This window comes from Opisthocomus hoazin, chromosome 2 (genome assembly GCF_030867145.1).
Source record: "Opisthocomus hoazin isolate bOpiHoa1 chromosome 2, bOpiHoa1.hap1, whole genome shotgun sequence".
Taxonomy (NCBI): domain Eukaryota; kingdom Metazoa; phylum Chordata; class Aves; order Opisthocomiformes; family Opisthocomidae; genus Opisthocomus; species Opisthocomus hoazin.
The window spans coordinates 61,669,843-61,693,701 of NC_134415.1; the positions used below are offsets into that span (position 1 = coordinate 61,669,843).

At 42.2% G+C, this 23,859-nt stretch overlaps 1 protein-coding gene across 8 annotated transcripts in view; it reads left to right on the forward strand.

Annotated features, from left to right (window-relative positions):
- Positions 1–23,859, forward strand: part of ARID1B (AT-rich interaction domain 1B) — a 330,840-nt gene that overhangs the window by 300,743 nt on the left and 6,238 nt on the right. For 5 of the 8 annotated variants that reach the window (XM_075413854.1, XM_075413856.1, XM_075413851.1 and 2 more), the window contains 7 exons: positions 231–440; positions 3,873–4,077; positions 13,445–13,583; positions 14,903–15,075; positions 16,706–16,856; positions 19,507–19,603; positions 22,848–23,637. In XM_075413854.1, coding sequence (XP_075269969.1) covers positions 231–440; positions 3,873–4,077; positions 13,445–13,583; positions 14,903–15,075; positions 16,706–16,856; positions 19,507–19,603; positions 22,848–23,637 — 1,765 coding nt within the window. Of the gene's footprint in view, positions 1–230; positions 441–3,872; positions 4,078–13,444; positions 13,584–14,902; positions 15,076–16,705; positions 16,857–17,862; positions 17,980–19,506; positions 19,604–22,847; positions 23,638–23,859 lie in introns of all 8 variants that reach the window. The other 3 variants (XM_075413849.1, XM_075413852.1, XM_075413850.1) reach the window with 1 other exon arrangement.

The window sequence follows — 23,859 nt, forward strand, 5'->3', positions numbered from 1 at the left end:
AAAAAATATGAAAATGGGGAGTTTGGGCCCTTTATTTAATAAGCTGAATTTTCCGTATATGGACAGAATGTATTGTTTGTGCCTGAACTAGTAGCCTTCATTCCTGACTGTTGTGTGATAGCTTTAGTTTGTTTGACATCTTCTCTTTTTCAGTGTTGTGAGTTTCTTACTTTCTTTTCCCTTCCCCTCCCACCCTTCCCCCAACTCTTTTTTTTCTTCTTGCGATTTAGAAGTCAAGTTCCTCTACCACAACGGGAGAGAAGATCACAAAAGTCTATGAACTAGGAAACGAGCCGGAGCGCAAGATGTGGGTAGACCGGTACCTGACATTCATGGAGGAGAGGGGCACACCCGTGGCCAGTCTGCCAGCTGTGGGCAAGAAGCCCCTGGACCTGTTCAGGCTCTACGTCTGCGTCAAAGAGATTGGAGGTTTAGCGCAGGTGAGAAGAAGTGTTTGAAAGTGAACCTTTTCAAAAGGCGATACATATTTGCATCTAGAGTATTTCCTGCTGGTTACGCCATTACATTTTCAGCCCTGACAACATTGTTGAAGAAAATAGAGTTTCGTGCTTTAATATTTGTCCGGAGTAGATTTTGGGCTGCATAATTGCTCTACAGCTCTACAATATGGATCAAAATTGACCATTGCTGTAGACAGATGTTACCTGTTCAGGGGAATCCAGTACTGTCACTAAGAGAAGAAAAGAGGAAAAGGCCATTGGATCAAAGTTATGAGTAAGAAACACATGATAGAGCTGAAAGGAAAAGGAGTGTTTGAAATCCATCCTTCCCAGATAGGGATACTGCTTCTAGGACAAATCAGTTCATCTCTTCAGAGAAGTGGCAGGCGTATTCTTGAAACACAGCCCTTCGTCCCAAACCTTTCATGTCTGGGCGTCTCTGTACAGTGCATTTGTTTCTGAGACAAGGACTGTGCTTTTCCTGTGTTTGGAAAATGCTTAGAGGGTATTTTGACTTGCCTTACAAACATCATGATCACAAGGAAAAGGTGAATTACTTAATTGAGATGAAGGAAAATGAAAGCAGGAAAAGCTGAGAATAAAAAAGTCACAGATGGGAGAGAGAAGCTTTGGTTTGTGTTCTTACCAGTTAACTGGAAGTTTTGCAAAGGGGTGTTTGGAAATGACTTGTAAGTTCTGTAAGACTGACCACCACAGAGCAAAATTAAATGTTTCGTTGTCTTGCACCATCAAAAGGAAAAGCCGAAGATAATGGTCAGTATTTGCAGCCTTAGATACGGTATTCAAATCAATTGTCCTTGCCTGATGCTTCTACAAATCATCCCTTGCATCTAGGGGATCATTCTGGCTAGGTACTAGAAGCTACCCTGAAGTGCTGAGACCCATAATTTCTGTTTAAGAACGTTTAGGGGTGTTCAGTGCTTTGCAAGATGACGTCTTAAACATAGCTGTGTAGGTAAATATGTATATGCAATATTTACTATAAAATAGATAATATTTAATACTTAGGTATAATTTTACACTAATTACAAAATCTGAACTCAGAAATATGGCAAACAAATCAGATCCTGAGAAGGAGAGCATATTTTAACAATCGGTGTGATTAGTTCAGGAAAGAAATATCCAGCATCAATTAGTACCATTTTCAATGCTATTTTGAATAGTACACCTCACCACATAGGGTGTGACTATTGAATTACATCATTGGACCTTCAAGTCCAGCGATTTTAGCTGTTCCTGTTATTAAAGGAAGGCAGAGAAACCTAATATAGTTCACCTTGCCAGCTGTTAAATGCTGTATGTGAGTAAGAGATGTTATCCTGACATTTTTAGTGATCAGCTCATGCCCCCCAGCATCATAAAGATTTGATTACTTTTAGCTCAGAAAGCTTATTACAGGTAAATCGTATCATGCAGCTGCTCTGCCTCATACAGCATTGTTGTGCCCATAGCATGACTCTTAGCATCAGAAATTAAGCAAGATAGAGGGCAGATGGGATGTTCTAGAGAGTCATTCGTGTTTGCTTATTATGGAAATTTATTTTATTTTGGGACACTCAGTGTTGATTTTCAGTGACAGACATGATGCATTGCCGAAGAATAGACGCTGTTCACTTAGACTGAGTTTTGAAAGAGCTTGAGTTACAAATGTGCATGCATCAGTACTGGTAAAAAAGAAAATAAAGGCTCCTGGCTTTGCCGGTGTGCCCACACGAACGATCACCATGTTTATCTGTTTGGGGCTACTGAGAGGTGCAGAGCTTTGCTTGCTGAGGTTTATTGAAACGCATTTGTGCGATGCGCTCCTACAAAGCTGTTGCTCCAGCTGCTGCGCTCCCCATCTCATGGTTCTGCCCGGGGAGCGGCAGGGAGTGGGGCTGTGCGGCAGCGGTGTGTATTCCCTCTCTGAATAGTTGCAGTTGACGGGGTCCCAGCATGAACAGACCAGCTGTTGGCAGTCGTCTTTTGAATGCCGCTAGACTGGGCGCTTCGGCGTGGACGTTGCTGTTGGCGTTACGCAATGTGTTCATTGCGTGCCGCTTAGCTGTAAGGCAGTAGGCACGAAGGGCCGTGTAACTGGGTTTCGAGCCTGAACAGGGGCAGTTTGTGAAAATCATGTCTGCTTTAACTCCTGGGTCCTTGCAGAATGTACCAGGGAAATAAAAGCACTTTGCATAGCCATGCCAACCTGCTTGCCATTAATGCTATCCCCAAAAGCTCTTTGGTGACTGGCAGCAGTTACAGTGTTATTAAACACTCTCAAAGTAAGAAATGTTTTCTTTGCTGGTAGGCAGGCTCAGGAACGGTATGGCTAATGATAACCTTTGTAGCTATACCAGTTAAGTTGGAGTCATTAAAATCTCAGGCCTTAGGACAAGTGGCAGGCATCGTGGCACGCAAGAATCGAGATTCTTCACAAACAAAAGCTGAGATGCTCAGACGTTTGAAGCCTGTTTATTTCAGTGCTGCCTCCCCTCCTTGGATCATACCTAGCAATTGCACGAGTGGTTGAATGAACTCTGGGTCATCAGGTATTACAGCGAAAATACTGGCTGCCATGAGTGGTACAGCCGTGCAAGCCAGTGGCATCATCCAGGATGACAAATGGACTTTGCTGTTGTTACAGATCAGCTGTGTGTGAGGAACTCAGGAACAGAGTCTTTCAATATTCGCAGCCTCACACGACAAACAAGACTCGCAGCAGAGCTGTGCAGTCAGCACTGTAGTAGAGAGTATTGCTGGACTAGCCCTGGGTGTTTGAAGTCTGCCTTAATTGATTTAAGGGGCCTCGCTTCACTCTGCCTCTCATCTGGCCAAAGGATCATTGATCTGCCCCTGCAAGAGGCCCAAAAGTGAACAGACTTGAACCAGGAATTAGAAGCTGCACGGTTTGACAGCTGGTGGCTATTTTGGAGAAAAATTTATTTTTCGTATTGATGCGCAAGCACTTAAATTGCAGAATAATACTGTTATTGCTTTCTAAATCAGTTTTTAGAAGCTGCTTTTTAATTAGAATGGGGTGGGTGTGGGTGGGTGTTGGAGAGAGGGAGAATGAACGTGCATTTGCTTGGAGATGGATTGCTAACTGAAGAGCAGAGGCTTTGGAAGTGTGCAAGGCATTTGAAAGATGCACCATAGAGAAGACTCTCCACAAGCGAAGCTTTTTATGTAGCTATCAGCAGGTTCCTTAATGGTTTTATAACTGTAAATGCTGTCTATACATTACTGTGTGTGGGAGTAATGAGCATTAGTTAAAAGAGGAAAATAAAAAAACTAAACCAAGACAGTAAGTGCTTTTTTATTTTCTTTTTTTTCCCCCTCCTTTTCTGTCTCCTGATTTGAGCAAACCACTTTGCTGCTAACCACTGATTCTGCCATTTATTTTGCTAGGTTAATAAAAATAAGAAGTGGCGTGAGCTGGCAACCACCTTGAATGTTGGCACTTCGAGCAGCGCAGCCAGCTCCCTGAAAAAACAATACATTCAGTACCTGTTTGCCTTCGAGTGCAAGATTGAGCGAGGGGAGGAGCCCCCTCCAGAAGTCTTCAGCACTGGAGATACCAAGAAACAGCCTAAGATTCAGCCGCCATCTCCTGGTAAGTCAAAAAAAATGCAGCCTCTTACACAACCATTTTTTGAATGCAGAAGATACTCGCTAGGTTACAGTTTATGTATTTAGAAGCACGTCTTGCTAACAAAGATAGATAACATTGTTGGCATCTTGTTTTCAAAGTTGGAGCTAGCTCCTGAGTGAAGTCAGATTTAGCTCTGAAGGGCCGTTGGCAGTTTTCCGTTGCCCACTGTAACATGTAAAGACGTGTGCGCCAGTGTACCCTTCAAATTCAGAGTTACCTTGGCATAGTGAAAAGAGCAGCATTCGGCACGGATGTGCTTGCGCTGTAAGGCACGAGGCAGCCAGTACTGAAAGGAGCATCTAAAGATCAGATTCTGGTACTTGCACTTCCCTTGCTGTGACTCTGAAGCTGCATTTTCGACACAACTGTTGGTCAGTGAAGCTCCAGTTGTAGTCAGGATGGCAGATGCTGGCCTGATCAGTGGGTCTCAGGCAGCTGCCCTGACACTGCTCGTGCTGAATGCGTGGCAGATGGAGGGACATGAGAGCGTGGTGTATCCCCACTGCCAGACCTCGTAGGTTGGAGGCACGCTTTCTGTTCTTTTGTTGCTAATCCTGTATGTCAGATGAGTCGTTAGCATAGCTGTCTTTATCTTCTCATCTGAAAAACTGAAACTGGAAATGCTTGATTTTGGCTGTTGTTTCTGCACGTACAGGGTGGTGTTTGAAACCACACCATTTTCTTTCTAAATTAATTCAGCTGAAGACTCTCAAGACTGGATAGTTACGAATGATATTCAAGGCAGGAAAATTCTTCAATTGTAACATTTTAACTACATAGGAAAAGGTGTAGTAGGTGTTAGTGTGTGATGTTGACTTCTGGACTACGCTTGGGAGAGGAAATACTTCCTTTTATTTGCTAGTTATTAGGCTTTTCCGACCAACAAAATAGTTTTGGTAATACCTACCTTCACAATTACTGTTACGCAGACCACCTTCTTTTATTGCAAAGAGAACAGAATTCCTGGAATGCTTACAGCAGTTTCCTGCATTAGAAGGCAGTATGAGGGATGTATTAAATACCTTAATTTCTGTTAGTGCAGATTACTGGTTGAAAACGGGAAATGGCAAGTCAAGGACCCAGCAAGCTCTCCAGGCAGTTTGCAGGCTGCATGGCTCCAGTCTGAGAATTCCTATCATGGATACCAGAAAATTGTAAAGACCTTTCTAATCATCTAATACTGTTCTAGCTTTTACAAGATCATTTGTTATGACAGTGCTTTGTCAGTACAGAAAAAGATAAAGGCAATAAGGCTTAAATCTTTTTCAGCCTGATGTATTCAGTGTAAGGATTTTGGGGAGTGTTCAGTTAACATCTTCCTAGGTACATCTCTTTGTGCACCCAAAGTACACAGAGGAAGTGAAGCCAAATGTTTACCTGTCTGAAATGAGCGCAGAGTGTCTTGAACGTGCACCATTGCAAAAACTAAAAGATGTTGGATGTGCCTGTCACCTCCTGAGAAGGCTGGTAAGGGGAGCTGAAACTGTTAGACTTGTTAAGGAGAGTGAAGAGGAAATTCATCTGTTTCTAAAACTGAACAGCAGTACTAAAAATGAAAGAGTGTTTTGCTTTGCTCTCTCCTCCCTTACTCCTCTCCCTCCAACACTGCTCTCAGTAGTTGGTTCAGGGATGATCACAGTAAAGTGGCTGAATTTTGGGGTGAAGAATCATTATTTAAATGTGTAAACCTGAAACAAAGGAATAGAAGCATCAGGTGTACCACTTCTAGAGGCTGCTTTTGCATCATGACGCTACAGATGAAAATGGCAAAGACCAAGTTTAAATTTATCATAACATTCAAGCAAGCTGTCTATGAGGAGAACTGAAACTATTTTTCTGAAATAAAAACACAGCAGGACATAGAGACTAGAAGAGGGAGAAGCAAGCAAAGATCTCAAGGTTTGTTTTGTTGGCGAGAAAAGAGCTCGTGTCACTGAATGGACTGCACTTCTGTACAGAGAAAGGCTTTCCCAGTGTGTATCAGCTTTAGTACATGAAATCCTGCTGAGGTATAGATGCTGCAGAGACTACAAGCCTGTTCTCTTTAATAGTCAGCTTTTTTTCTTGCTCCTTTTCCTTTAGTGTATACCAACATTAACATTTTAACTGCACAAAAGAAGTAGAGTTGTAGATGTACTTTAGATAATCTGTTACTCTGGCATTCAGAGGGAACAGGAGCCTCCAACTTGCTTTAACCATGAGCCTCTGTTGTGCAGTTAGTTCACTGGAGACAGAGCCACTTTAAACCAAAGCCATTCACAGAGAACTAGTGACAGTTATTTGGGCGGGAGTGAATTCTGATAAAAAAGCAGGGGGACTGGTCTCAGAGGGGAGGGCGTTGTGCTTTGTCCAATTCTAACCAGCTGACGCTATGAAATCAGGGTCATGAGAGTTTAAATATCAGCTCATCTTCATAAAACTTTTAAAACTAAATATTTCAGTTGCTCATAAGAATATGTAGGGAATATATAAAAGCATATATAGGGACGGGAAGCCTTCTTGGTACAGGGAAGAACGCAGTTTCTATATAGACGTAGTTCCCAGGCGGATGTTATGCAAGATGGGAGCACAGTGACATGCAGTTCGGAGCAAATCAGTTGTTGCAGATGTCCCGCAGGCAAGGGGTGGTGATGTGACCCCCTCACAGACGACCTTTAGGATGCAATCATAGAGGGACTGCTAGGAGACACACTGCAACAACCAGGGTGAGGAGATCACCATAGAAGAACCCGGTCGAGGAGAGGATGCAATGTGTAAGTCAAATGCATGGGACTGGAAGGCAGTGGTCTGGGCCCGTGTGTTGGTCCATTTGCTTGTAGCGCTGTATTTGGGATTCTCCCATCACTTCTGTTTCTCCAACATCATTAATAAGGTAAATAGTGTGTAAAGGAGTGAATAATTTAGTGCTATGTACAGTGCAATTCAGCATAGCATCAGCAATTATAAGAAGTTGACAAAAGGAGTGTGGGTAGAGCAGCAAAGTGACAGCTGGTTGGCTTTGTTCAGCAGAGGTTTGCACAGCAGCCAGGGTGTTAGGGGCAGGATTACCTGCCTATTTCACTAAATGTTCTGGATTCATACTACTGTCAGAGCCTCTTCTGTTCTTTCGTAACACTCACAGGGAGAGGTGAGGGCCTGAACGCATTTTAGGGTGGCTTGCACTGCTCCGAGGCTGGGCAAGTTGGAGCCATGCGTGTGGCAGGCTGAGGCCTTTGTACCACAGCTTAAACCTGTCTGGGTCAGATCGTGCCGTCAGCGGTGAAGACCAGCAGCAGATCCCTAATGACAGGCCAGCTATTAGAGGACCCCTGTTGGCCTCATGTCCCGATTGCTGGGTCCGTGCCAAGGTCCACGTCAACTGCTGACTGCTCTTCTGCTGCGTAGAAGATCCCTTACAGAGAGAGAGGTATTGTAGGTGGTTGTAAGCATGCTTCTAGGACTCCAGTGCTTCCCAGAAGTGAGCGCAAGGGCAAAATGCTCTTCCTGTCATGTGTGGTTGATAGTTTTGACGAAAATATACACAAATTATGTGGCGAGTTCTAAACTGAAAATAGTAAGGGGGGGACATTATGCTAAGCACTAATGGGTGCCGGAGAGCAAATTTCAAAAAAACATCAGCACGAGGGAGATGTTCTCCATTGCTGTACTCTAGCACTGTAGGTTCTTAGCTGCGGTACGCGGTTGGGCATGCATGGCTCCCAGAGGTTCATCCTGCGCTGAGCGAGTGGGATGGCCACAGTGGTGCAGCTGAGGGTGCTCCTCAGTAACGCTCAGCAGCGGGCCCCCGTGTCAACGGAGATTTGATTACAGCAGACCTGGAAAACTGTGTTGGGAAGAGGGAGCAGAGCGCGCCAGGAGCGTGATCCCGGCGTTTCCTTGGCAGTGGAGAAGCGAGACTTGGGGAGGGGGCTGGCGGGGGGAGGCGACACGCTGCCGCACGACGCAGCCGTTCCATGAGCGCGTCTGTAACCAAACGCATCCGTCTCTGCTGGCGGGTGGCTGACTCAAGGGCTGTTATTAGCAGGCAGGTGATGTCATGGCGCGTGTCATGAGGCCAGCCAGGGAATCCCCACGGAAGATGGATGGCCGAGGGGTCGGGAGGGTGGGTGGGGGGCGGACGGGGGTGCCCCCATGCTTGCGCCCGTGCCCGCCCGGGGGGCCCTGCCGCAGCCAGCGGTCCCCAGCCCGGCCTAACTGGGGCACGGGGTTCGTGCTGGGTAAATTAGCTTCCCAGCGTGGCGGCTGGCTGTTCACTCTGAAGTATGTGAATGTACTTAACCTTCAGTAACCTTTCCATTGTTTACTTTAGAGTATACATTTGTAGCTTCTGGCAAAAGGTAGGGATATCCTAGAGAGCATGTCAGGCCTGGTATTAATGGAGTTTCAAGAGCTTGCATTCTTCTTTTCTTTTTTTTTTTTTTTTCCTGAAGGGAAAAAAAGTGCTGGCAATAGAAAGGGGTTTTTTCCCCCCCCCAGCTGCCTATTTCTGTCCTGGTAAATAAAGAGTCTTTCCTGAAAGCAGTACTTACAGCTATGCAGGCTTTGTGAGCGAAATGCCGTGCTGGTGCCATAATTCCATGCTGCCAAGAATAAGGCATGCTGTGGAGTGAACTGTGGAAGAGTTTGTAGGACCTCACCTTCTCACTGACAGAAATGTTCATTTTATTACGTTTTGGATGGATTTTCTCTCATTAAAAGCATATTCTTACAAATCTCTCACGATACTTAAAAGACAAGTGTTGCTTAGACATGGACGTGAGATGAAGAATTCGGCAGCTATGTACACACAGGTTTTTTCCTGGACATCCCCAAGTCAGCTGCAGAATCATGTAAGCAGGGAGTACCTGTTCTAAAAGAACATTGTTGTTTGTCTTCCTTCTTAGTTCTTTGTTTAATACTGAAGCTTACGAAGCAGTTGAAAAGATGTGGTTTCTATTTCAGTATGTCCAAAATCAAAATTAAACATCTACCATAAGAAAAACCCTGCAAGGATTTCAGAGAGCAGCTTAGCAAATGTAAAATTTAAGGTAAAACATGAAAAAGGAAGATGGTGCTTTCTTACAGAGAAAAAGGTTGTTTTCATGTTCTTTAACTAGAAAACATTGCTAGTAGCAATGTGTGTAAAATCTATGTGTGAGAGAATGTACCCAGTTTGCGTTGAACATGTGTGCGTGCAGACAGCTGTGTGCACGTGCTGTACCCAAAAACTGTTTGAAGTGTGTTGCTCTGATGCAAAGTCAAGTGCTCAAAGGTTAGGAAACGCCGAAAGTGAGATGTAATCTTTGCAACCTTGATTATGTTTCCTTGTGCATATACAGTTCAATACACTCTTAATTACACAGTCACATTGAATTTTTTTCCATGAAATGTCCGTGTCATTCAGTGCCTGGAATAAATATTGCTCAGTGAATGAGGAGCTATTCGCTATTTTGTGTTATCCTCACTTTTCAGTACACAGCTCTTACTTGTGCTACAGTTTGCCACCAGACTCAGACAGAGTTATAAATTTACTCCTTTTTTTTTTCTTGTCTTCACTACAACTGTATTTGAGGGCTTTAAAAAATATTAGTCAGCCTTTGTAATACCCATCTGAGAGGGAAAGTGGTATGATTCCCATTCTACAGAAGAGGAACTGGGCTACCAGGAAATTTACAGCAGGAGTATCTGCTAATTCTGGGTGCCAGTTTTCTAAGTTGTGCCTGATGTAGCCCTGTATATGATCTCATCTGTTGCCCTACATGTTCTGCACAGCTGGAAAACAGCATTTGGAAACAGAGTCTCTGAGAAAAGGAACACACATCTGAGAACCTCTTGTGCGAAATTTAACTTCACTCATCTGCCTAGTATCAGACTCTTCCCAGTGTTGAACTCTTTGTCTCCTTATCCAGCTGCTTATGGTTCTTTCTCTGTACTTCGGCTCTCGTTAGGTACATTTTCTGGGCTTTCTTGGTGTTCTCTGTTGTGTAGTACCATGTCCCTGCAACTTCAGACTTCTCAGATTCTAATCTGATCCCAGCAGCATCTGTAGCTCCTTTCCAGGTTCCCAGTTCCCTTGTCAGTCACCTTTCCTATTGATAGTCAGAAACCCTGTTACCTTGCTTTTGCTTGCCAACCTCCAGTTGTAACCACGAGAGTTTGTGTGGGGTGGCTTCCTCCCTATGGGTTCTCGTGCTCAGCTCCATGTTCAAGACTGCTCAGATGAACCCGGGAGCTGAATTACAGTGAGAGTCCTGCTCACCTCCGGCCTGAAATAAGTACAGACAGGATCTTCAGAAAATCAAGTGAATGTATACCAAGCTAATAGTGTCTACATACAAACAGGTACTTTTCACAAATTTATTTCACCAAATCAGAATAAACACTGGAACAGCAAGAGTACTGTCACAGGCACGTCCCCAACATTACCACCAAGTCTCTTCTTCAGACAATGAAGAGACCACTGGTGCAATATGTGGAAAAGGTGACCAAATGTCTACTTGGCTTGGAAGACTCACAGAAAAATATTTCTCTTTTGGAGACAACAGAAGAGGACCATATAATTTTGAAGGCATATTCTTAAAAAAAAGCTGGGCAGTTACTGCTGAAAATTTCCAAAACAAAATTAGCTTGACAGGAACATCCATCAAGATGACCTCCTGATGATTGGCTGAAGCTTGGCAAAGGTACTGAAAATCTTATCCTACAGGAGAAAGTTATATTGCTTAAAAAATTGTACCTGCCCCACCAACACTAACCATTAAGAGTACATGCTTACCTTATTCTTTCTTAGGGAATGTGCTATTTACATTGATGCTATTACTTAAATATAGATGAACTGAGCTGTGAGTGTATGACATAGAAATAATTATCTTTGCAGTTGCTTTTAGGTCATATCCACACTTGGGCTCTTCTTGGTAGCTGATGACCTAACCCAGAGATTAGAATGCTTGGAGTCCCTATTCTGTACAAGTGTCCCTGACCCAATGGAGGTCAAAAGCAAAGCATATTAACAAAGCATTACCAGAAACTTTGCACTTCTCAAGATAGTATATGTCTTCCATTTTTTTGAGCTGTTTCTAAGCAGTCATTTAGAAAGAGGTGGGGGAAAAATAACTAACTCATAACCACCACCCAGCAGATAGAACTTTGACTTGTAGCTTCTTAGTTGGACATATTATTTTTGCTTTTAAACCTTTCCTTATCGAAGAAGATTTTATAAAACACATTTTTATTCATAACATTCTATATTCATGCAGCCCATAAATACTGAAAAAATATTTTAATTGTTAACTTTAGGTTTACTGTAGATGAGAATTAGGTTCTTGCTCAGGTGGGATAGGGAAGAAGTTAAGTGCTGCTTAATAGTCCACCATGAGAAAACATGCAGGGTTAGTCAATATCGTATTTTACAGTAAGTATATGGGTGCACTACGTTGTTTACTTACATGGTTCTGATACACCAAGATGGTATGTGACAATGGGTGGCTTAACTCAGAAATGCTTTCAAGCTTTTTAGAAGTAATCTGGAGTTGTGTTTAAAGCTCAAGGGCAGGAGAATGATCCTGGCTCACTCGGGTCATATATACAAACAGCTCGTTTTATGTGAAGATGATGATTTTTTTAATAATCATATGGATTTGTTTTATTATAGCACTAAAGTCTTCAGTCAGCTATAGCATTAGTTGTTGCAAATGTTGTTGTTACTGTATTAATGCAATCAGAGAGCTTTTCTTGAACTTTTTTTGAACCTCATTACTGTTTGAGCATAATCCAAACATGCCTCAGAAAGCTGAAGACAAGAACAATGTGGTCTACACAATGTGGATTTTACATATGCACTTGCTACTGAGACTGATTTCCAGATAGTGGAACATGTGTTACAGATATAAATGAAACACATATAAAAAAGGTGTTCTTCAGTTAAAAACAAGCTCTGCCTGTCAAGATGATGAGTGTTCTAGGATTCTGAGTCAATTATAAACTACTCCTTCTTTCACATGCAGAAGAAAAGCCCATACTGCTTGTTCCAATTTTCCCTCTAACAGTAATTTATAAAGTTTTGTTAATTGCTTGTTGAATGTAGATAGTCAGGCACTATAAAATGCTTACAAGACAGTTCATAAAAAAGAAGGACCTGTCAAGCCAAAGCCATGTCTTTCTGAGTCTGTTAGATTTGTGAATTTTTTTCTGTTGGTAATTTTTTTCTCGATTGCGTCTACAGATTTGAATCCTGCAGATTCTCCTCGGGTAGAATTCCTGCTGCAAGGCTAGTCAGATCCAAGGCTTAGATGTTGTTACTAATTCCCACTTGCCACCTTTGAAATCAGAAAACTACCACATTAAATCTTTGGGTTTGGGGTTGTTTCTGCTCTGTAGTCATATGAAAATAGTAGCTTCAGTGTCTTCTTTAAAAGAAAGATGCATTTTGTCATTAACTTCTATGATGTATTCTTTTAATGCCCTGATTACTGCTCGGTCTCACTGGAATAGAACAGTACATGCTTTTCTATGCTTGTCACATCAAGAATATAGGTATTTACCATGGTTAAGGAGGACAGTAGCGCAGGTACTCTATCGTTTTCTGAGATCTGAAGATAGAAGTTTTTGCAGATGAAATAGTTGCTTTGCAGAATTGACCAGGTCTTGTTCCATACGCTCTGCAGTGACCCTAATTACATTTTGTTAAGCTGACCATTGCTATTTTTACAATTTTATGAGGACCGTTAGCTATAGCCTCCTCTTCAAAATCTACTTTCAGTGATTGCTTTCTTCTTATCCCAGATTGCCTTTTGCATTTCTTAAATACAGTCTTTTGCCATGCTGCCTCAAAGATGGCATAGGGTTGCAGTGCACCACTGATCATTTGCCATGTTTCACCATGGAAATGTCTGCCTTATAGTAGTAAATGAAATTATGAGTTTATATTAATACAGCAGTTTAAATTTGTGAGGAAAAGCTTTTGGCTGAAATTTGCCTTATAAACCTATATGTTGTGATAGTGATTACGTAAAGCAGCTGTGCTGAAGAACAACCTTCATTTACGCTGTTGTAAACCATAGACAATTAACTTTGTATCTCTGACCTCCAATTTAAATGATCCTTCATCTAGATGATTTCTATTCATGTTGCTTCAGGCAGCAGATTAAATTCATGGTTCTAGGAAAGATGATGGCTATTACTGCACAGCATATCCTGATCTCAGAGAATTTTGGGGAAGTTCTGAAGTACTGAGATGCATGGTATAAGCAGGTTTATGGGGGAAGAAAGCAGTTTCTCTCTTTGGTGATTATTATTTCCACAGGACTTCGACGGCTACCTTTTAATATTTCGTTTTTCTTTAATTTCCCAGCTAATTCTGGTTCCTTACAAGGCCCACAGACTCCACAGTCTACTGGTAGTAATTCCATGACAGAAGTGCCAGGCGATTTGAAGCCCCCAACACCAGCATCAACACCTCATGGACAGATGACACCTATGCAGGGTGGCAGGTATGAAAAGGGCTTTGCTTCTTTTTTTGTTGGGCTGTAGTTCTACAACAGTTTAAGCCAGTCTTTCCCTTTCCCAGCTGCTCGGGCACTCGTCTGATGCTGTGGTGAACTGGTCAGAGCCTTAAAAGCAGCAGAAAATCATTTCTTTTTGGAGGGGAGAGGGAGAAAGGGAGGATGGAGTAGGAGCTGCATTAGCTTTCTAAACACCAGTGAAGGATCAGACAAGTACCAGTGTGAAGGAGGGCGTGTGAGTATGTGAAGAGTGGGGAGGCAGGTGGAACCCAGCAGCACCAACTTGGAACGACAGTCTTCCTTTCCTTGCTTACCCTGTCCTCCTCTGGTATACAGGTCCAGACATTCACGCTCAGGAAGGAGGAATGTGTGATTTTGAGGTGCTACTTAAATTCAGATTATGAAAAGCGTGTATAATAACGGTGGTTGAGATAGCAGAAGATTCAGTGGGATGGACCGAGATCCCTTTTCAGTTCTGTGTCCCATAAGTCACACAGAGCAGCTTAATCTGAAGTGAAGCCTTCTCGGCGTTCGTTAAGAATCCTTCGCCCACTGGAGTCCAGCAAAAGAGGTTCTTGTTGACTTCAGCAGGAATATAGCTGAGCTCTGAACTAGGTACAGAGTCACTCCCAACTTAACATACTTAGGTTTTGGGTTTTTTAATCATCTTTAATTCAAACTGATTTTCTTTCACTATGTAAAAAATTTTCTTTTGCGATAAGAATAGATCTGATAGTTATCAGGGAAACTCCATTTTCCAAGCCAAATTTGTAAGGGCTTTAGAATAAAGCTGGCTGCAGCCATAAGGGTTAGTGCTTCTCCACTACAGTAAATGATATTTGGGAGGTAAATCAAGTGTTGCTGTTTAATCTTTCCTCTAGTAGGAGAGCAATGGGGTGCTTGGTAAATTTGAAAGGTAATAAATATGAAACTGATAAAAAATAATGCTGTTTTGACACAGCATGTAATTAACCTGTGGAGCTTAATGCCTTGGGGTAGCGAGACAAACAGCTTAGTGCAATCTCAGAAAAGTTTAGACTTTTATATAAGTAATAGCAACACACACAGTTGAATTAGATTAAAAACCCAGATCTTTAAGGTAAGTAGCCAAATGAGCTTGGGGGGAAAAATGGGTAGTTTTTTTTAATGATTGTCCATTGTAGAAGTTCTTTGCATCTTCCTCACATATCTACCCTGCACTGATCACTGCCACAGCATCATGGGCTAGGTGTATTATAGTCCAGTCTGTTTTCACAATTCTTACGAATACATGATGATATTAATGCCTCCTTTTTCTCACCTGCTAGAAACAGCGCAGTTAGTGTGCATGATCCCTTTTCGGATGTAAGTGATTCAGCATTCCCGAAGCGAAACTCCATGACGCCAAATGCACCATACCAGCAGGGAATAAACATGCCAGATATGATGGGAAGGATGCCATATGAGCCGAATAAAGATCCTTTCGGTGGAATGAGAAAAGGTATTTTCATTGTAGAAGCTGAAGTGTTCTGCCTACTTACACATAATTCAGATGTTCCGGTCATCAGAATGAGCTTTTTTACTTTGCTGATTTTGCCACTGTTAAAATGGTAACCTTGTAGCAAAAGGAGAAGTGCAGTGCAATTGTGTTTCATTCTGGTCCAGTCATATCTTGCCCTCTCAGAGTCACACTTTATTTTAGACAGAACAGAATCCTAAAAATGCTTGTAGGAAGACATGGCAGGAGATGGCGTAAATTCATAGGGTTAGATTTTGTCCAGTGCCGTATGTTTCTTGAAGGTGGTTAGCTACTCTGCAAATCAGATGCTGGACGTTAGTGTGAATGTGAAGTGGTGAAGCAACATGCCTGACTGTAGTGGGGCTGAACTGGAAATTCACTGTGCAGAACTGAGCAAGTCTCCCAATGCTCTCTGTCTCAGTTTACATATTTTTCAGGATAGGAAAGCTGATTTTTTTCTCACTTGGACAGCCCCTGACAAAAGGTGATAAACACACTCAAAGTTTGTTTATTTTTAGAAAGCAAAAATTAAAATTAATGTCAAACCTGACTCTTGTCCTTTTGGGCACTTAACCTACAGATGGTTTTGTGGATATTGTAAAACGTGCTTAAAATGAATCAAACTTGCATGCCTTGTATATAGGAAAGTGGGAGGAAAGAACACAGGCAGGGTTCACAATGGCTGCAAAGTGAAGAGTGGATGGAGGAGATGAAATTAAGAAAGCGGAAACTGAAAGGGAGCAAAAGGGAGGAATGGGAAGAAGAGGTCCGGAAATAAAGATATGTGATGAAGTGAGGAGATGCTTTAAAAGAGATGGTTAATCTGATGTGATTTTTTTTAAACCTTCCCTTTAAATCCTTTTGCCTGTGCTGTGGACACTAGCATAACACAGTTGGAGGAAGGGAAGACCCTCTCTGCCTTAGATTCACTTCGGGTTTTATATCCTTGTGAGATTAAGGGGGTTTATTGCACTTTGTCATATATTTCACATTTATCTTGTTGAAACAGAAATGTCTCTGTTCAGTATCTACTAGGAGGGACTAAAGGATAGAGTCTCTTCCTCTATTTGCTTTGGGATTTATATCTGATAATAGTGGTCGATGTGCCTTTTCTTGGACCTGTAGAATATGCCCATCCTGCTCAAGAAGCTACATTAGGATACAGTATCCTTTCCATAACTAAATTGTGGTATACGTATGTGTATGAGGGCTTTATGGAAAAAAGAAGCGCCTGATTCTGGCAGCTTTGTAATCCAAACTAGGAGATTTGCTTTCATCTGTTTTCTAAGGTTTATGTTTGCATTTGTATTTACCATTGTTTGGGGTGGAAGCAGCAAGAGCGAGTTCATCTTCAGCTGTGAAGACCACAGGGAAGAAGCTGCCTGGTGCCTCATGAGCTCTCTTCCATATGATATTACTTTCCTCTCTTGCAGCTCCTTAATATTATAACCATCATCTTGGTAGTAGTGCTGCTTCATGAGTTTTCATCAGACACCAGCTAATTCTCCTTGACAGTTTTAGGGATTTGAACATTAATGTAAAATACAGAATTTAGTAGAAAGATATCTTCAAACACACAGAATAATATATTTAATTTGCCTTACTGTTGCAGTGCCTGGAAGCAATGAGCCTTTCATGACCCCTGGACAAATGCCTAACAGTGGAATACAAGATATGTATAACCAGAGTCCGTCTGGAGCAATGTCCAACATGAGCATGAGCCAGCGACAGCAGTTCTCTTATGGAAGTGGCTATGACAGGAGGTGAGTCAATCTTCAGGAAAAAGCAAAGCCCATCAGTGAAAATGATCCTCTCTCCCCCCTTCTCATTTTCCCATTGCACCTTGCAGAGAACATAGCAGCCTACGTTTCCTACAGCATCTTTCTCAGTCACTGGGACTCAAACCACTGTTGATGACTGAGTCTAGCTGTTCACAGAAATTAGTAGGGAGGAACTGTCACACCTTAGACGTCACTCAGGCTGCAGCAGATCAGATCGTGGGTGGTGTATTTGACAGCTGCCTTCAGCTGTCGGCTGGGCTGGGCTGTGATGGCATAAAGTAGTACTTGAGTTAGTCTTCTGGCCATGTTTTCACCTAAACAGTTGTTGGTGGGCTTTTTATGAAAAAGAAAATGCACAGCCTGAATATGTCTGGTTTGTGGTCTGTTAGTGAATTGCCTTTGGAGAGTCTGGAGTCTGTTGTCTGAGCTGTAGGGGCACCAGTCTTTGCAGTGTGTCCATCAGGACCCTCATAAGTTTGTCTTTTAGTGGAGTACACAAAACAAATTTGGTCCTCTTCTGTTTATCCCGGGAAGGGCTTTGGGAAAAAAAAGATCAGTAAAATCACTGGTGTCTAAGCATTGGTATAGCAAGCAGAATGGTTTGGGAATGTTTGGATGATATGAAATATTCTGGTAGGTTTTGCAGCTCTGACTGTATTCCTACTTTTACTTGCATTAGGCTGTGTACTTTAGCTTCACTTTTTGTTTCCTAATGGTAGCCAAAGTGGTGCAGTGTAGGTCTTTCAGGTGTAATGGTGGAGTAGTTTTCAGTCGGTAGTTGGAAGTAGTAGATGTGTAGAGTAACACAAACGTAATCATGTTGTTCAACAAGTCACAGTGCTGGGGAGTCATTGAGAGTAAGGGTTCCCGTGGAAGGTGATAAGTCAAGAGAATGTTTTCTTTAAGGGGTGTGTTTTGGTTATTTTGTTGGCAATTTTGGAGAATAAGTGCTTTTTACAGAATGAGGTTTCCTTTGTCATTTTTTTAGGTCGGATCATGGGCTGGGTCCTGAAGGCAGTATGGGACCACCTGGTCAAAGCAACATGGTGCCTTCAAACAGTGACCCAAGCATGTACTCTCCTAATCATTATCCTGGCCAGCAAAGGTGAACACTGATTTCTCTGTTTGTAATATCTGCAATAACCAGCTAACAAGTGCTAGCAGCCTCTGTGAGAGCACATAGACAGGATATGTGGCCTCCTGGTGTGTTAATTCTGTTTTGTGTGTTCTTACTTAGGCTTTTACCGTTGCTTCAGTTTCTTGGGGGGGCGGAGGCTTGGATGAATTGGTTGACTTTGTGTAGCCATAGAATGAGAGATGTTAGAAAAGGAGTATACATCCTACCTTGTGTATGTCCCTGCCAGCACTGAACTAGAACATATTTTATAGGCCCAAGTTCTCCAGAGCAGCATTAAATGACACCAGTTCTGAAGCTTCCACAACTTCACCTGGCTTGTGGTTATCCTGTGGCTAACAAATTGAACATTTAGAAAGTGTTCCCTTATGCATTAACGTACATGTGCCTTTGCTCAGTTTTATCATATTGCATGTACCATCTTGGACAACTGTAAACAATTCCCACCAGTTATGTTTTTCTTTTAACTGGCATTAGGTAATTTCTCTCCATCTACATCATAACTTTAGGAGATACGGAACAGCTATTGCTTTCACTCTGGTCAACTCTCAAAAAACGTGAACTTTCTATGCTTTTGGAAAAATAAAGTCCCATTAATTCTTTTGACGTGTCCGCTTCTCAAGTCCTGTTTGACTCTCCCTGATATGTTACTTCCGTAATTATACTCGAATTGTAGATGTGTTCTCACTGGTAGTGTACAGAGAGGAATTACTGACATATTGGTCTGCAGTACAGTGTTATTTATCAATCTTTATAATTTCCAAGTGCTTAATTTCAGCAACCTGAATTTCATTCAGATGTGCTAAAAATATTGCAGTTGCACTGTAGTGCTCCTCACAGGTCTTAAAGGCTACAGGTAAGTTTCCAGGTGCAACACTACTCTGCCTCTTATGTGTATGCTTCATTATGTAAGCTTTAATTAAGAATGACATTGGCAAAATTATGAGTACTGTTTTTACTCAGTAATGGTATATTTAAATGTTACACATTGTAGTGAAATTTGTACTCGCTTTCTGTCACTGTCAGACTAAGATCACAATTTCACTTCAAATCAGCGGTTAACCATTGATTATTATTAAATAATCCAGAAGGTATCTGACTTGGAGACTGACTTGTTAGAACACAAGAATCTTGACTTGCAGACTTTGAGCTGTACATCAGACACTTTTCCACCTCAGATGCGTTCCCAGCGGCTGCAGCTGCCTTTCTTACCCCTTTGCTGGCCATACCCCTTCCCATTCCTGACTGCTACCTTTAAATCTCTCTCTTGCATCTTCACTGCTGCTCCTTTCTTCTATCTGCTTTATCTCCTTCCTTTCGTTGCCAGCTCCAGCAGAGCTTGCTACATCAGGCTCAGGACCGTACCACAATGTACCTTCACCTTGTTTCCAAACAGCAAATGGCTTCAAGGTGCAAGACCATCAGAGTGCTTTGCTTTTCCTGGTGGCTTGGAAATTCCAGCAGCTCTTAAGTGTTGATCTGAATGCTTCATTTTAGGCATGAACCATATGGGCAGCAGTATCCAGGACAAGGACCTCCCTCAGGACAGCCACCATATGGAGGACATCAGCCTGGAATGTATCCACAGCAGCAGGTAGGAGAGGAGACAACAGCTATATTTATAACATGTATTTAATAAATATCACCCCGAAATTGTGTATACATTAAAAAAATTGTTTATACAAGAAATGTCTTTTGGCAAGAGGAGCACTGTAGTTCTGGTCAAAATCACAGCCCATATGGATAAGCAGTGTATGAGCAACTATAGGAAAATGTGTTCATTACACTGGAAAAGTGTAAATTTTAACAGATGTTTTGTGGCTTTGGATGTGTATCAGGTCATTGTCCCAAGTTAATAACCAGCAGACTGGGAAAGTATAATTCATAGGCTAGTAAAGTCATGCTGCCTCAATTCCAGAAACAAATAGGAAAGCTGCTTGGCTGGCAGGTTGAAGGGCCTTAACTTAATGTCGTGCAGCCAAGTGAACCAAGTAAAACGTGCAGCACTCTCAGTTATTTAGAATGCTGTGGTACCTCATGTGAGATGCCTATGTTTGATATAGATCAGATGGCATATTCCCCACGTGTTCTCTTTAGTAATAATACTGTACAAATACATGAGAGAGAACACTATTAGTGTTAAAAATAGTTAAAACATTTGTATATTCCAGTTTCCCCAACTGTGTAATAACTTTGAAAATACAAATTACCTTAATTAATGATATTTTTTTGTTAGATGTATTACTAGTACCTTGTGGGCAAAATCCCATCTGAAAAGTCAATAGCAAAACTCCACTGACTTCAGCAGGATAGAGTTCCATCCTGCATGTTATTAATTCATTGCTAGTCGTACAACAATTAAAGCTGAAGTTAGCTTCCAAAATAGAAAAACTTCCCTTATAATACAAAAATTAAAACGTAAGCTACTTTTCAGCCAATTTCAGACAGTCGTTTTCAGTTTGGGATAGAGTTTTACTAGGAAGTTCAGGGGAGGGAAACCTAAAAGAGGAGATCTTAGGTTGCACTGTACTGAAAACGTATATAAATCTAAATTTCAGAATTTCTTGTTTATCTCTTTGGTTCATAACATCTCAAAAATAGCATAATCAAAAAAACTGTTTTGTTGTTCTTTATGATAAGCGTATGCTAGCAGTCTAGGTGATTTAGTGAGGAAATTGCAAAGATATAGAACAGAACAGTTTGTGATACTCCATACTACTGTATGCAGGGAATATATTAACTACGTGTTCATTTAAGCAAGGAGACGGCTAGAATTGGTGACAATACGTTTGGCCCTGTCCCTGGTGCTGTGCATGGGCCTTGTGCGACGACTCTCAAACACAAAATGCATTAATGCAAAAAAGCAGTGAAGAGTGAAGGGCAAGGATCCTGGCCTCGGCCTCTCCCTCCCACTCCCAGAGGATTCCACGTCTTCATTTCGCTAGAGATTAGGTTGCCACTAGCTTATTTTCAATTTCCTAAATCTCACTCTATAGCGGTGCAGGAAGAATGTGAAAAATGGCCCTTTCGAAGCTTTATCTACAGCCTGAAGGCTGAGGAATGACCTGGGAAGGAGGTGCTTGGAGCGTGAACTCCTGGGGCTAATGAAGCACTTTGTGCCAGGGTTTTCAATTCCGGTACGAATGTTCAAACCCTGAGAGCTATTATGCAGCAGGTGACCTGTGTAGGTGTCTTTTTGTCTTCTGCGAGGTCTCAGAATTCCACATTCCCGGTGGAGAGAGACACACAGTGTGCAGCCTCAGTCGTCTGCCGAACAGCCGCCTCCGACGCCGGAGGTGGAGTTCAGGCGCATCACTGTCCTCAACACCGGGCACCATTAGCCATGTTGCCACTGCAGATACAAGAATACTGAACTGCTTCTCAAAAGGCACATGCTTCATTCCCAGGTGTCTACTTTAAGCACTCAGAGTCACCGTGGCAAAACAAACACCACCTTTTTAGGTGTGGCAACTGCCAAATCAGTTCTTAATGTATAAATTGGCCCCAAGGGTGGAATTTACTACAGCAAATAGTTTATGTAAGGCTGAAAATAGGTGTATCTCAGATAGCCAGACAGCTCTATAACAAGTTTAAAAAAAATAACTTTCATGCAATACAGTAGTTGTGGTTTTATGTGCACCAAAGTTGGAAGATGAGTTTATGAATCCCAGAGCTGTTCTAACTGACCCGTATTGAATACATACAGATCTTTAGCTGATCTTAACTCTAGTACATTAGTATACATTGTGCAGTGTGACTGAGCTACAGTTTCCGGGGGAGCCGTAACTTTGAATTTGCCGTAGATCATATATTCAGAAGTCACCCATTTAATTCACATTTTTTTGCTTCAGAGCACTCAGTGTGGTTTGAACTGTGGAACAAACTCCCACAGGAACTAAGGACCGCTGCAAACCTTGCCATCTTCCCCTCAAACTGCAACATGTCTTTTTTTGTTCTGCTGTCTTAAACATAAAAACATACAAGCTTGTATGATTTAGAAACAACTCAGCTCTCCCCAAGGTAAAACAGCTTACGTCACTTGAGAGGATGAGAAACAAAGAGGGAATAAACCATAGGTGGCAGCTGTTAGTTACATTGCTTAATTCGTTACTGATCAGCAGGGTGAGAACCTGCATAAACTAGAACAGAACGTTTGGATGTGACCATTTGCTGTAATAATCTCACAGTAAATTAAATATGATTAGGATGATTTGGGAAGAGGGATGGTTGCCCGAACAGTACTGTGTTCCTGGGAATTACACAGAGCACAATATGCAGCAGAATGTTTTCTCCTACTAATAAATTTACTGTGTGTAGCCAATGCCTTATCATAAGATCCAGTGTTTCAGACATGCATGCTTGCAGCGTATCTTGTTATTTTAAGAGTTTATTCGGTGCTTGTCTCTTGAACAGATTCACTGTTTTGATTTTTTTTTAATTTTTCTTCTTAGTAGACTAAGCATAAAAAAGAAGTGAAAATGTTTTAGTTGGTGAGGACCATTGCCTTTTCATGCATGTCTGAAATGACCAGTGGAATTTAATCTGACAGATAGGAAAGGAAAGGGAAAGGGAGAAAATGAGAGCAAGCAGAAGAAAATTTAGCCCAGGGATAAGTTTCCTTTTACTTTGGTATGAAGTTGTAAGCGCAGCAAAACAGAGGCTTAAAAACAAAGCACTGAATCAAGCCTAACCACAGCACTGCGTGCCTGACTCTGGAATCAGCACGATGCCTCTAGAACTAAGCGCCTTCAGCTTTTTTTAAACGAGCTTTCAGCCAATGTATTTGTATTGTGTATGGAGTAAAAGTGACACATCTTCTTTCCCAAATCTGTTTTCAGAACTATAAGCGACACATGGATGGCATGTATGGGCCTCCAGCCAAACGCCATGAAGGGGATATGTATAACATGCAGTACGGCAACCAGCAGCAGGAAATGTATAACCAGTACAGCAACGCTTACACGGGGCCTGACAGGAGGCCCATGCAGGGACAGTATCCCTATCCGTACAACAGGGAGAGGATGCAGGGCCCAGGACAAATGCAGCAGCATGGAATACCTCCCCAGATGATTGGTGGCCCCATGCAGTCGTCATCCTCCAGCGAAGGTCCTCAGCAGAACATGTGGCCAACACGAAATGATATGCCTTACCCTTACCAGAATAGGCAAGGTCCAGGAGGCCCTGCACAGGCCCCGCCGTATCCAGGGATGAATCGCACTGATGATATGATGGTACCTGACCAGAGGATAAACCACGAGAGTCAGTGGCCTTCTCATGTCAACCAGCGTCAGCCTTCTTATATGTCATCCTCAGCCTCCATGCAGCCTATCACTAGACCTCCTCAGTCATCCTACCAGACGCCACCCTCTATGCCAAACCACATCTCTAGAGCTCCAAGTCCAGCATCCTTCCAGCGCTCTTTGGAAAACCGTATGTCTCCAAGCAAGTCTCCTTTCCTACCCTCCATGAAGATGCAAAAGGTTATACCCACAGTTCCAGTGTCACAGGTCGCAGGACCTCCACCCCAACCACCACCAATTAGGCGAGAAATTACCTTCCCCCCAGGCTCTGTAGAAGCATCCCAACCAGTCTTAAAACCAAGACGAAAGATTACCTCAAAAGATATTGGTAAGCATTAAAGCAAAAGCCAAATACCGAAATAGGTTGGTAGAAAGGGTCTTTGATTTTCTTTTACATTTTAAGACTATTTTGACCAATAGTTAACTTCGGTAACTACAATATGATTGTCTTCATTAAAAGTGTGATAACACATGCGTCGGTGAGGAAGACCGGTAAAACTCATCCCAGCCCATCTGACATGAAATGAGAGCAATGTTTTATATGGAGACC